Below are 15189 nucleotides of genomic sequence, written 5' to 3' on the forward strand. Positions count from 1 at the left end.
ATGTGTGTTAAAATGTCAAATTGAATAAATGCAATAAAAATAGCATGTTAATTTTGTCAGCCCTAGTTATTAATGAAAAAATGTAATTATTCTCTAAAAAACTGACTGAATCATTAAGTAAATTTAACTTAATGTGTTAGTTCACCACAAAATGAAATTTCAGTCATTAACTACTCATCCTCATGTCTTTCCAAACCCGTAAGACCTTCGTTCATCTTTAGAACACAAATTAAGATATTTTTGATGAAATCTGAGAGGTATCTGAACCACACATAGGCAACAACGTCATTGCACCTTTCAAGGCGCAGAAAGGTAGAAAAGATATTGGTAAAATAGTCCACGTGACTACAGTGGTTCAACTTTAATGTTATGAAGCGACAAGAATACTTTTTGTGCACAAAAACAAAATAAAAAGAATGACTTTATTCAACAATTCCACCTGCTCCCTGTCATTCTCCTAATTTAAGACATTTTAACAATGTCTTTTCTACCTTTCTGGGCCTTGAAAGGTGCAATGACCTATGTGTGATTCAGATACCTCTAGGATTTCATCAAAAATATCTTAATTTGTGTTCTAAAGATGAACAAAGGTCTTACAGGTTTGGAACGACAGGAGTACTTAATGAGAGAAATTTCATTTTTGGGTAAACTAACCCTTTAATGCTCTATTTTTTATGATTGTTTTGGATTATTGACTATTGTGGACTTCAGAATATACGTTTTCACATTTTCTACCCCAATTAAACTATAATGATTTAAACTGTAAGTTGATCCTAAATATTCTATCCTTGTTTTAGAGCAATAGCATCTCATGTCATCTACCAGGACACATCAAAAGAATATGTATTTATTTTTCAATGGAAATGATGAAATTCTTTAGAAATGAACAGGCAGCTTTGTTCAAATACCTCCGAGTGTAGCTGAAAGCAGAAAGTGTGTGCCATATTTCCTGATGATATTCTCAGTAATGGCAGCGAGGGTGGGTCTGCGGCCCAACTGTCTGATGGTCTGCATAAACTCTGGATCGAGGGGTAGAGCCACGCCATTGTCCTCTCTCTCCAGAGCCAGGCTGTTCACCTTCCAGCGCCCAAACTCTCTGCAAGGTCACGCACAAACACACACACACATACACCCTATTTGGAAATGTCCTTCATTTGAGCCACAATGGACACAGGAGGGTGAAATCCTGAACATAATTTTTTCAACAGCTGGGAGAGTTTGTTTTAGTATCTGGTTCAGTGTAAGCCACTGTACACTGTAAAGCTTCTCTGAAATTGGTGTTCTTTATATTCCCCAAACGGAAAAAAAACAAAAGGCAGTTTAAAGAGAGGTCTGAGAAACCTTCACGCAGCTTGAGTACGACGCATATTCGGTTAAGACCTGCTGAGGAGAAAATGCGATGACTGCATGACCCCCGTGCCTGCAATTCAAATCATATTATGCATTCTCTTTATTTTTTTTTTCCAACTTCAACTTTAGGAATTGCTCTGGCCTGCTTTAAAAGCTGTTGTCCTCTACATAATGGTGCAATTTGTTTTTTTTTTTTTGTTTGTTTTTCTCTGTGACTTTTGCAGTGAAGAAGGGCTGACTGGGAGTAATCAGCAACAATGGCACGCTTCTTTCTTTCACAGATAAGAGGCAAGAGGAGTCTGTTAGATGAGAACAGTTGGAATTACGTTTGAGAAAATCACCTGCCACTATCCTTTTTCTGTCTTTCATTTACAGCAACAACTGTAAGTGAACTTTAGTAAAATATAAAAGTATGCAACAAGACTGTATGGCTGTTCTAAGTTATGAAATTCAGTATGTAGAATAGACTTTCAGAGCATGATTATCATGTATATATATAATACTCTATTAAATATACAGTATTTTCACTCTACATACCACACTGAAACTACGGAAGCTAGGGAAAGACGTTTAATAACAATGTGCATTTAACAATCATTTTAAGCATATTTATGCAGATTCATATTCAGACATATGATCATTCAATATATTATCAGAGGCAATTAATAAAAATTTGGCAAATCACAAAATCAAATAAATAGATCTGAAAGATACATGTATTACTTAAATGCTCTGTTCTTCTTCCTGTTACTTTAAAACAAGGAATAATCTGTTCAATCTGAATTTACAGTCATTATCATTATGTCACAATAGAATACATGACTATAAATTCAGAAGGAATGATTTTCAATATAATAATAAGGTAACACTTTAGTTTAGGGTCAAGTTCTCACAATTAACTGTTGCTTGCATGTATATTACTAGGATATTGGCTGTTTTTTAGTACATGTAAAAGCACATATTAATACTTTATTCTGCATGACCATATTCTACATCCCTTAATCCTATCCAATACCTAAACTTAACTACCTTACTAACTATTAATAAGCAGTAAATAGGTGTTTATTGAGGCTAAGGTTGTATAGTTAATAGTGAGAATTGGACCCTAATCTAAAGTAAGATTACCAATAAGAATAATAACAGCAACTACATCATTCACTGCACTTTTTTCCCTTGCATATCTCTTGCACTTCAAAAACAAACAACAAAAAACATATTTTCCATTCCAATCTAAATCAATTACTAAATCAGTTAATCCCCATCAACAGAAAGCTTTTGATATTCCATGTGATACAATTATACAAATCACTAACTTCAAAACTGACTGAAAGACTGAATAAATCACACAAATTTTGTCACAAATGTCACAATTCAGGACAGCATACCCTAGGCCTAGGGGGCATCTTGCCTCATTATACCCTATATATTATATTGCAGAAAATGGCTTACTAAGTATGTATCTAAACATCATACTATCATAACAGATGACACTTATTGACAGCAGAAAGGACAAGCAGCAAAGACAATGAGACAGAGAAAGACAAATGGAGGGGAAAAGGGAGAGAAAGAGAAGAAATAGAGAGAGAGAGAGAATATGATCGACACTGTGTCAGAACAAAAGTTCTTGATGGACAGTTATGGATGGAGCTGGAGGCTAATCCACCACTGGGCCCACGCTAGAGCTGCACAGCAGGAGAAGGCATATTGAAGAACTACCTGCCAGGCTTCCCCACAGAGACCCACGGCTACACGGAGTCAACGGCGAGAACACGCTCCAGAGGAAGCAGTCTGAAGCCAAAGGGAGACTGAGAGTGTCACAGTACAAGCAAATGAGACCAGCTTGTTATACTGTCGGAAACAGGGATATATGTTTGAAACATCCGGGTGACTGATACATTTGGTCTTCGTTAATAGGAAAGAGTCAGATTTATGCAACATTTTTGCAATATAATGCAACACACACTATGTTGAGATTTATGGATAGGCGAAAAAAGGATTTGTATTAAGTTAAATTACATTCAATTGTTAAACTAATTAGTTTCAAGTAGGCTACAAATTTAATGTGAGTAATTAATTAAATGTTAACACAGAACACATTCTTGCATTTAAAAAGATGGAGAGCAACAGAATGGAACAGAATCCAGGGGTCTCAAGACCAGTTTTTAAAAATTTAACAATTTTTGACATGGCACAGGTAATTTCTCAACACGGTTTTGAAAAAATAAAAATAAATATAAAATAAAATATGTATTAAAAAAAAAACCTGTCTATCCAGTCTGTATTATTTCGCTTTAATGAAGTTAACAGTATCAAAGGTTCTCACAAATGCACGCTTATATTCATAACTGCATGCAACAAAATACAGATATACACTACTGTGCAAAAGTTTGGGGGCAGTAAGATTTTTTAATTTTTTAAAATAATACTTTTATTCAGCAAGGATGCATTAAATTGATCAAAAGTGACAGTAAATTTATTATAATCCTACAAAATATTTTGATTAAAAATGCTGTATTTTTGAAATTTCTATTCATTAAAAAGTCCTGAAAAAATTTATCAGTTTCCACAAAAATATAGCACAACTGTTTTCAGCATTGATTATATTAAAGGTGCCCTAGAATCAAAAATTGAATTTACCTTGGCATAGTTGAATAACAAGAGTTCAGTACATGGAAATGTCTCAAACTCCATTGTTTCCTTCTTCTTGTGTAAATCTCATTTGTTTACAAGACTTCCAAAAAACAACATAACACCGACTGTTACGTAACAGCCGGGATCATTAATATGTACGCCTCCAATATTTGCATATGCCAGCCCATGTTCAAAGCATTAGACAAGGGCAGGCAGTATAACGTCTGGATCTGTGCACAGCTGAATCATCAGACTAGGTAAGCAAGCAAGAACAATAGCTAAAAATGGCAGATGGAGTGATAATAACTGACATGATCCATGATTACATGATATTTTTAGTGATATTTGTGAATTGTCTTTCTAAATGTTTCGTTAGCATGTTGCTAATGTACTGTTAAATGTGGTTTAAGTTACCATCGTTTCTTACTGTATTCACGGAGACAAGAGAGCCGTCGCTATTTTCATTTTTAAACACTTGCAGTCTGTATAATGCACAGACACATCTTCATTCTTTATAAATCTCTCCAACAGTGTGTAATGTTAGCCCATTAGCCATGGAGCATACTATCAAACTCATTCAGAATCAAATGTAAACATCCAAATAAATACTATACTCACATGATCCGACGCATGCATGCAGTATGCATGACGAACATCTTGTAAAGATCCATTTGAGGGTTATATTAGGTGTGTGAACTTTGTAAATGCACTGTATTATAGTCGAGAGCTCGGGAGCAGGGAGCACGCAATTTAAAGGGGCCGCAGTCTGAATCGGTGCATAGTTAATGATGCCCCAAAATAGGCAGTTAAAAAAATTAATTTAAAAAAATCTATGGGGTATTTTGAGCTGAAACTTCACAGACACATTCAGGGGACACCTTAGACTTATATTACATCTTGTGAAAACTGGTTCTAGGGCACCTTTAACAAAAAGTTTCTTGAGCACCAAATCAGCATATTAGAATGATTTCTGAAGGATCATGTGACACTGAATTATGGCTGCTGAAAATTCTGCTTTGCCATCACAGGAATATTTTACAAATATATTAAAATATAAAACAGTTATTTTAAAATTGTATATTTCAAAATATTACTGTTTTACTGTATTTTTGATCAAATAATTGCAAGCCTGGTAAGAATAAAACATTTCTTTCAAAACATTAAAAAAAAAAAAAAATCTTACCTACCCCAAACTTTTGACTAGTAATATTCTATAAGCTTGAAATTCATTACACAGATCATTTATCATTTGTAAAGCCATGCCAATTATACTTGTGCTCTGCATTGAAAATATATTTACATGTTATTTTGCATTTTTAATAACTTTTGAGGCTGTTCCGACAAATATACTATACTATAAGTGGTTTAATCATTTAACACACTCACATTTGTGTCCAAGACTATCAGAGTCAGGCTGCAACTCAAACAGTCCATAAATCTAGAAACTCATGTAACAAATGCTTTCTGCACAGAAAAACATGTCAAAAGGTGTCAGTCTCTGATTGAAAGCCTGGTGGTCTGTCAGCATTCACGGAGAAAGCCATGTAGATGCACACTTCTTGCAACAATCGATTATGAATGGCATTGGTGGATCAAGTGCTAAAGTTAAAGGGTAATAGCCATGTGTTCTCATAAGTAGTATTGAGAGGTACTGCTGCTGACACAGAATATTCTGTAAGATTTTTTGGTAACACTTTAGAATAAGGTCTCATTTATTAACATTAGTTAATGTATTAATTAACATGAACTAACAATGAGCAATGCATTTGTTACGGTATTTGTTCATCTTTGTAAACATTATTTAATAAAAATACAGCTGTTCATTGTTTGTCCATGTTAGTTCACAGTGCAGTAAGTATGTGTTAACAAATACAATTTTTACTTTTAAATATGTACAAGTAAATGTTGAAATTAACATTAACTGAGATTAATAAATGCTGCAGACATAATGTTCATTCTTAGTTAATGTTAAATAATGAAACCTTATTGTAAAGTGTTACTCATTTTTTAATACTTTTAAAAGAAGTCTCTTATGGCCACCTCCAATGCTTTTATTTGATCAAAAATACTGTAAAAAATAATATTGTGAAATATTATTAAAATTTTAAATAACTTTTTTCTATTTCAATATATTTTAAAATGCAATTTCTCCCTGTGACTGCAAAACTGAATTTTCAGCAGCCATTACTCCAGTCTTCATTGTCACATGATCCACAAGAATTCATTCTAATATGCTGATTTAGTGCTCAAGTAACATTTCTTAATACCAATGTTGAAAACAGCTGCCAAATATTTTATGGAAACAATCAAAATAACAACATTTACTTGATATAGATATCTTTTGTAAAATTATTAATGTTTTTCTGTTACTTTTGACAGTATTTAATACATCATTGCTAAATAAAAGTATTACTTCTTTCACAACAACAACAACAACAACAACAAAAAAACTTATTGACCCCAAACAGTTTTAAACAGTGTGTATATTATAAACTGCTTATATTAAAAATAAAGTGTCTTCTTGTCTCATGACCCTTTAAAAATATGTATGAGATTCTAATAAATCATTTAATTATTTTGTTGTTTGGCACCTTCAAGTCAAATAACATTTTTTTTAAATATTTTTCAATAAAACGCCCTTTATTGCCAACTACCAGCTGTGTTTATATCATGGTCTTAACTTGATTTTCAATTCGAGACTAACCTGAAGCAAATTGAGAGCTGAGGCTACACCTCATTAGTTGTGTTTATCAAACACTTCTTCATGCTAACATTAATCTGATGTAAACACGCTCATTAGGGCCTCACTCATTCCACGGCATGAGTCATTTAGGACTTTAAGAAACTTTCCGGAACTAAAATTAGAGCTAATTGGTTAACAAAGGACATTTGCTGTTTATTCAAAGAGTATTTCTTCATACTGAAATATTGAGCCATCATAGCCCCAGTCATCATCACTCCTGTCAGTTGTGAGATATGACTTAACATACGCACCTCTGTGCGATTCCATCATTCAACTCCCATAAGGGAAGTCCAACAGCTCATCTCTCTTAGTCGAGCTCTGGCCCTGATAAACTGAACTAGGAAAACAATCTACCATAGCAATGACCGAGCAGCCAGTAGGTGTTTTGTCCTTGATTGTGTTTCCAATGCAAGTGCAAGCATACTCAGGGGATATACATGTCTTGAAACATAAATAATGAGACGATTAGCTAGGGCCTGACGCTACTAGCCTGATATCTCTCTCTCTCCCTCTCCTTCTGTCGATCTCTCTCTCTCTCACTCACTCCCACCCACCTTCTCTCGTTCTCTTATATAGGGTGAATTAGGGTATTCTGAGAAACCCAGTCTCTGTTGTCTACATTTCTTGCTTACAATCAATTAGTTAGCTTTAGCATATTCTAGCTGGGCTGTCATGTAATAATGCCCTATTTGTTTTGGGCGTGGCAATGGAAGTAAATTGTAAAGGTCAAAACAAACAATGTTCTAGATTACCATAATTCACCTAATATTGATCTAGGTTGTTAGCTGATTTGATTACTTTTGGAACTACTTCCCTTGGTGATGCAAACATAACTGGCCATATTGGGCCTCATTCATGAAACTTTCGTAAATATGAGTAAATTCACGTGCACACTCATTCTCAGCATAATCCCCACCTATGAATTACAACTACGCAAATAACGTGTCCAGGAACGCTGTGGAATCTTCTGGACTTCCTTCTCAGGTTTGGCTCAAGTATATATTATAAATGCTAAAGAGACTAAATGGCCATATGCTCAACAATAAATATTCAATTAATGTGTGTCCTCCAAAGAATTTTTAACCAGCTAAAAATATGCCAGACGCTCTTCTGAAAACGGCCAGCTGGTGGCGTTTAAGAGAGCTTTGGAGGCGCAGCTTTTCCAGCTGAGACGCTATAGTTGCTTTGATGATACTAGGGCTGGACGATTTATCGAAAAGTATTCAAAACTGAAATTCAGAACCTCTAACCGACATAATTTTCCCATGTCAGTTATTTCGATTTTTCAATCCTGTTAATACTTTACCCTTAAAAACATACTTCCACGTGTGTAGTCAAGAGTCTCCCCCGTCCAGTCAGCGGCATGGAAGCAACATGGAGGCGAACTCAAACACAGAGTCAACACACACAGATAGCGTGCGAGCGGCGAGCCCTGAAGTGGGATAACTTTTTCACTTGCGTCTTAACTAAACTTTGTCTGTTGTATGTGTTTTAAGGCTTGCCCTTTTTTTTATACCATCGGATGTGTATCCTTATATTGAGCTACTGCGCTGATGCATTGTGGCATTGTGTAGCTTAGAAACTCAAAAGTTATAGCATATATATTTTCTACTTTTGAAGTAACTACTTACAACCCACAGCTTCACAATTAATAGAGAGATGGTATGACTAATTAACACACGCAGTCGTTCTCTCATTAATGCATTCAAATAAATGTACTGTCTGGTACTGTGCTAATTTATCTGTATCTGATTTACAATGAGCAGAAATCTGTAAAAAATTCTACTGAAAGTGAGCTGTTATGTCGGAGCACTCTTTCATTAGGAGAAATATACCTTTAATAGTCAAGCATATTTACAGTACAAACCTTGTAAGTGAACTATGAAGGCAAAAATAATAATAATCGTTCCTTAATCGTAATTGAGGTAAAATGTTCAGTTAACCGAGATTTTGATTTTAGGTCATATCGTCCAGCCCTAGATGATACGGAATATGCCAGGCAGTAATGTGTAACTAGCATCTCATTTTGAAGAATATTAGTTCATTTAAAAATTGCAGTAACCAGAAATATTAACTTCTTCATTGTTTTTCAGCTGTTGTAGTATTTGTCCCACCCCTCCTCCACTGTGATTGGACAGCTGGGTAAAAGTGACAGTGATAGCGCTCCGTTTTACCCAAAGTTGAACAGTTTTCAACTGTCAGTTTTCAGCTCTTAGCTAAAAAAAAAAACACAAGGGCAAAAAGACAGGGCAATCAAACTATTATTATGGTACATAGTTCATCAAAATGCAGTGTTTGCCTAAAAGAACACAGAACATTCGAATGTTTTACGCACAATTTACACATGGTAGGGAGCATGTGTAAAATTTCTTTTGTACCAACTAACACTTAAAAATATAACATTTTCACGAAACCGAAAAGAACGGCTTTCGAATGATTTACACAAAAATTTGTTCTGCTCGTGTTTAGTGAATGAGGCCCATTGTGTCTAAAATGTGAGTCATTCGAAATTAACTTCTTGTTTAAATAACTTTTATATAAAAGCAATATCACACTCATAATCATGCTTTTGGAATGAAATTAAGATGAAGAGAAGATTAAGTTTTTACAGTGATGCCATAGAAGAATAATTTGTAGTTACCCAAAGAACCGTTCAGTGAATTGTTAAAATAACCATTTTTTCCTTAGAGTGCAGAACATTTAAATAATCTAAAGAAAGTAGAAGTTTCCCTGGATGTTAAAGGTTCTTCATGGAACCATCGGTGCCAATAAAGGACTGTTATTTTAACAGCATATTCAACTTACTTGGTAACATATAACTGGTGAAAAAAAATCTATATAATGAGGGCAAAATAAATCCAACGGTATAAAGGAGGTGTGCAATGCAACCATTTCGTTCCACAAATGAAAAAGAAAAAAAGAAAAAAACATGTCAAGTATGCCATACCGGAAGCCCTTCATGTGTTTAATTTGAAATTCCACACCGGTGAGCATCACAGTCTTTGCTCCAGTTTGATTTTCAGGACAACACCGAGATATTCGTTTGATAAGAGTGGTTCAAAGAATTTCTACAGAACCCAGCTGTCATTAATGTCCTGTACACAGCAGACACACGATGGCATTAAGTTAAATATCCTTCTAAAATAGCACAATGTAGAGCCACTAATTGAGCAATCAATGATCTGAGGCTTTTATGGAGAACGTTCAGACATTATTGTCGTTAGGCTAAACATTTTCCGTCTAAAGCTATTTGAACGCAGAAGATTCCAGAGGCTAATAGACCTCTAATGCTTCAGGCATTAATAACACTTATGACTTTTACATGTTTAGGAATGCATGATAATTCAATTATATTTATTCCACTTAAACCCTTTCAAAAGCTTTCTTAATTGGAAATCTTGATTTATTCAACATCGTCCTCATTCTAAGCTTTACCCTGTGCTGGAAAAAGCAGCAGTCTGAGTATGTGCTGTGGTTATTCATGTTTTTAATTTTTAGATTTTTACAAATCTACATTTAAATTAAGATTAATTACATTAAAAAATGTTAGACCTAACCTTATGGATTTTACAATTTAACTAAGTCCCTTAATTAGCTTTAACAAAAATGAACTTCTTTTGTTTACATCCACATATAGCCTTTACGGTCTTGTATAATGAAGTAATGACTAACTAATTAAGCAAAAGGTAATAAAGTGGTGCACCACCATCAACACAATCACATAAAAGCAAATGTTTTAAGATATTTGATTTAAATATCAGGGACTCACTTAGAAATCTTTAAACACAGCCATACATGTTGTATTTTTGTAATGTACGAGTAAGATGTATTTAAATCCTAATACTTTTAATTCCAGTAAAGGACTCAAAGTACACATGTCCTGTCTAATTCTAAAATGAAAAACGTCACAGACTCTGTCGACTTTAAGTTCCATTCCAGAGTGCAGGAAAACTTCAGCAAGACAGTGTTTGCGTGGGAGAATTACTGCTTATCCTCATTGTTGCTCACACAGCTCTGGCTAAGCCGACAATTGCTGTCACCTTGTGCTCGGGGAGCTTTGCTATTAGCATCTCCGGGAGGAACAAGCGAGCACGTATATGTGCTCCGGCAACCTTTTCCACTGCCATCGGCTTGTCCGCCTCACCCACCCACCCTCTCGTGCAGAACCCTCCCATCATACACTTGTCAGGAAGCATATGTCTGGTGTTTTATGAGATCCCTTTCATGCATCTGACAGGAAGGATAGACACTACTAAGTTTTTACTGTACCCTTGGGCTCTGTTCAACCTTTGGTGGAAGGTAAATGGGGAGAATGAGAATATAATATCTGACACAAATTTACCTTCAATCTATGTCACCGCACACCTACCTATGTTACCACAAGCGAGTTATGAATTCGTAACAACCTAGGTGTGTTTCCACAAAGGCAAACAAACTGCAGATGCTGTTGTTTTTCAATTTTTTTTTGGGGGGGGGGGGGGGGGGGGGGTTTATTATCCTGACGGATTTTACATCCACGCAGGTGGGACAGCAGCTCAGGTTTTGCAGTTTTATTTAAAACGATCGTATAATGAACATAGTTTTGAGTCAAAAGCAGCACTGGACTGTAAAAAAAAAAAAAAAAAAAAAGAAGTTGTCAATAAAGCAAACACTATTGGAGTATGTTTGACAAGAAAATACTATTTCAGTCTTTCTACTTAAAAAATTCATGTTTAATCAAGTGTTACTTGTCATTTCTTTGTAATTATTTGTGAAATCAACTAGCAATTTCTGAGAGAAAATTGTTTCTACTCAAATTTTTTCACACACTGCATTTCTGTTTTCAAAGAAAACATGACAGAATGTCTGACACACGCACACACACATTTAAGCTTATAAACTGTTCCAATGTCACACATCATTATCTTTCCTCAAATGTCTCATACAAGGCAAAGAGTGGTAAGAGGCCAGGAAGCAGAATTGATTCTCTCTCAACTCAGATCTGTAGCAGATGCAAACATGTCCCTCTCTGCAACGCAGAGCAAGGTACTTAAAAGTAATTCAGGCACAAGGGATGTTGGGCTAGGAGCCCTGCCTAGCATGCGAAGTAAAATTATGTACCTAGAAACGCACTCACACACACACACAAGCTGCCGGTTTCCACCAGCAGGGGGAGATCTGACATTGAGAAAGCACAACTGTACTTTTGTTGACTCCTATAGTCTGTCTCTAGCAAAAAATAAAGCCAGTGGAGCATTCACAGATACACACGTATGTTGAGGAGAGAGCGTCTGACTAACCCCAATGTTGCCATCTCCATCTGTGCCTGGCAGCGTGGTCCAACAGCCCTGCCAAATGAGCGTGTCAGTCAGGTTCATTTCAGCCAACTCTTTTCCCGCTTTTCTCTCCTCCCCTTTTGGGCTGTTTATCACTTCATCTAATCCTCAGCTCTAACTCAGCACAACTTCCCTCAACACCTCACCTCACATCAGTTGCAACTAATAATCTGGCATTAAAAGTTTCAAACTAGACTTTAAACTTGAAAACAGCAGACATGTTGCTTAAAAACTCCTCTTGTGCACACAATGTTTACCCAACATATCAGTAATATATATATTTACATACTCTGATTTATATTGCATAGCTGTATCTACATCAGCGTTTTCCACTAGTCCAACCATGTGGCACTTTGCATGTGGAAGGTTCTTTTCTATTCTATTCCATGTGAAAGTTTGCACACCAGTAAGCAAAATGAGCCAGCTTCCATTTATGTTCCATTTAAATGGTTATGTGTACAAACGAAAAAGCACCATATATTTGGCATATCATTAAGTCCAACACATTCTACACATCAATGGCAATAAATAACAGAAGTAATTATCCAACTCACCTGTAAATCTTGTACTTGGTTGTGAAGCCCTGTTGATAACGCTCCACAAATTCTGCAAATTCCTGTGAGTGATGAAAAGGCCCTTTATCTGAAAGGAGCCACCCAAATGGACCAGCGGCATCATGGGAGGCTGCCACAGGGGCTAGAACCCAGCAGTGAAGGCTTAGTACAACACACACCCATAGACTCATCAGATACGCCAGTCTAAAATCAGTACACTGGCAGCTCATGCTTCACCCTGCGACTCGACATTCTCTCCGAACTTTCCTTGCCTTCTGAAACAACAAAGACAATAAAGTGAATTCAAGTATACTAACTGTTTCCTGACATCTATTTTTTTTTTTTCAAACACAGCTGTAAAGACAGTTAAAGTCTTGGATCTTCAGTCTGGGGTACCTAAAGTCTAGGAGGCGTGTGGAGAAGATTTAGACATATAAAGTGTAAATTCTTCTGACATTTTTAATTATTATCTCATTTGAACTTTCTTACTATTGTTCTTTTAAGCGATAAATAGTTTAGTAATGGTAGTTTTTATTTTTAATGAAAGCCTTTATGAAGTGCTACCAAGAAAATATAGCTTCTTAAAGGCGGGGGTCCTTGGGTTGTCTGAGAATCTGGTTGGGGGGTCCCTGGGTCTTTTAAGATTGAAAACCCCTGACTTAACTTAGCCTATAAAAACAGAATTAAGCTATTCAAATATATTTCCTTACACAGTCATATACATTGTCATTGCCATTTTCCATCTAAACTGGGCTTTAGAAACATTCTTCTCATCAATAAAATTAAGTCACATGCATTTCTATATTGCAAATAATAGGATTATGTTAATATTATGCTTGTAATGAGTATTTTCAATTATTATTTCAATTTTTTTTATTTTAAATATTTAATTATACTTGTAGATTAATTTAATTACTATAGTTATAGTAAGTTTACCTTGTCCAGTTGTCCGATGTTTCAACCACTGAAGTCAAAAACCTCTACAGTTTTACTATTAGAGGCAAATGATTATAAACGCAAAGCATAGGGAAATTGTTGAGGGTGACCTTTAAAGATTTGGCTCAGTTCAACTTGTTTTAAACACCATCGCGATGCGAGAAGAGCCCTGGAACCCCAGCATCCAACTCTCTGCTTCCACTATAGTGTATATTTCCAACGTCTTGTGCCGTATAATCCGGGTGAACAGAAGAAAAAAACTAAAGCGAGGAGAAGCGGTCGCTCTGTCTTCACTCTTCTCTCTCCAAGTAGACAGCTCTCTTATGAATTGGAAGTTACGCTGAAGCAATCCCATAACCATTAACGACTGACGCGATTAAAGTCTACCGTTTCTTCTCGATGTATTAACTTAACCCGGTGCCCAAGAAGCACTATGTAAATGTAGACTCCAGAGGTCCACTCTGTGCAACTGCGCGTATGTCGGATGCTCAAACTCGACGGTTCCCATACACACCATGAACATATCCAATTTATTTCAGAGACAAGCCTCCTCCACTCCTCATTGGCTGTTCGCGAGCAAGAGGGGCGGGGTTAGGCTGCTGAGAGAATGTACTTTGTCAGGGTGAGTTTGAACATTATGTGCTTGTCATGAAAATAATATTATACTTATTTATGAATGGGACATTTATGATACAAATAGTAGCGTACTCGAGCTACAAGATCTAAATTGTATTATTCATTCGAGTCGTTATCAGGCTCACATCCGTAACTGCCGTAAACTAGAAAATGGCTCGAATTGAGGTGTTTTGGGTTTACTGTTACATCACTGTTGTGCTGTAACTTCTGAGCTCTGTAACTTTTTGCAAATATATATCACTGTTAACTGTCACAGTCAACTTTATAAGAGAATAACTTGATAAGAGAATGAAGAAGAAAATATTTCTTAACAAATTGCCAGTTTTTCATGGTACACTAGACACATGTAAAAAAAAAAAAAAAAACTGGAAACTAATTTACACACCCATACAATTGTGATATTGCAACAAAACTGACCAATATGATTTACATAAAAATTGTGGGTTTAATAAAGTATGTTAACACATATCAAGGGAACATGAAAATGTATCGCAAAACAGAAATCATGCAATGGTGGCTTGTCTCTTTGCATTATTATGCATAAATCAACATTTCTAAAAAAAATAATTGCACTGTAAGTCTTTTTAAAACTACCTAACCCTATAAGGTTGCACACAACATTGGTTAATTAGATCAATTAACATTGAAAACCTCTATCCAGACCTGTAGCAGATGCAAACTTGAATAAGTATTTCACAAGTTTGTGTAATGTTAGCGTAAGTGGTAAACAGATTTGGCTTGCTGTCTGCTATAGAGGGGCTCGGAAAGAATATCCTACTCGAGCTCCGATTGCCCCCCTATAACAGGCAAAATTAGTACAAAAGGAGGAGAAGGGGAGGAGGAGGGATGCCAAAAGAACTAACAACAGGAAGAGGTAAGATGCTGGTTTTATACCTTAGTATTAATTGGAAGATTAGATGGGCATACTCCTCCCGAAATTACGTTTATTAACTTTAAATTATTTTATATCAAACAGTGTAATAAGCAGAAGTTTATCATTAAAGGGTTAAAATTATGTCATTAA

At 35.7% G+C, this 15189-nt stretch overlaps 1 protein-coding gene across 3 annotated transcripts in view; it reads right to left on the reverse strand.

The window, feature by feature from the left end:
* brinp3a.1 (bone morphogenetic protein/retinoic acid inducible neural-specific 3a, tandem duplicate 1) overlaps positions 1 to 15189 on the reverse strand; it is a 45601-nt gene that overhangs the window by 25301 nt on the left and 5111 nt on the right. Inside the window, exons 1-3 of one of the 3 annotated variants that reach the window (XM_048200071.1) lie at positions 13530 to 14066; positions 12594 to 12865; positions 909 to 1096 (exon numbers count right to left, since the gene is read on the reverse strand). In XM_048200071.1, coding sequence (XP_048056028.1) covers positions 909 to 1096; positions 12594 to 12823 — 418 coding nt within the window. In that variant the 5' untranslated portion in view covers positions 12824 to 12865; positions 13530 to 14066. Of the gene's footprint in view, positions 1 to 908; positions 1097 to 12593; positions 12869 to 13529; positions 14067 to 15189 lie in introns of those variants that run through there. The other 2 variants (XM_048200069.1, XM_048200070.1) reach the window with 2 other exon arrangements.

Source organism: Megalobrama amblycephala, linkage group LG8 (genome assembly GCF_018812025.1).
Source record: "Megalobrama amblycephala isolate DHTTF-2021 linkage group LG8, ASM1881202v1, whole genome shotgun sequence".
NCBI lineage: Eukaryota > Metazoa > Chordata > Actinopteri > Cypriniformes > Xenocyprididae > Megalobrama > Megalobrama amblycephala.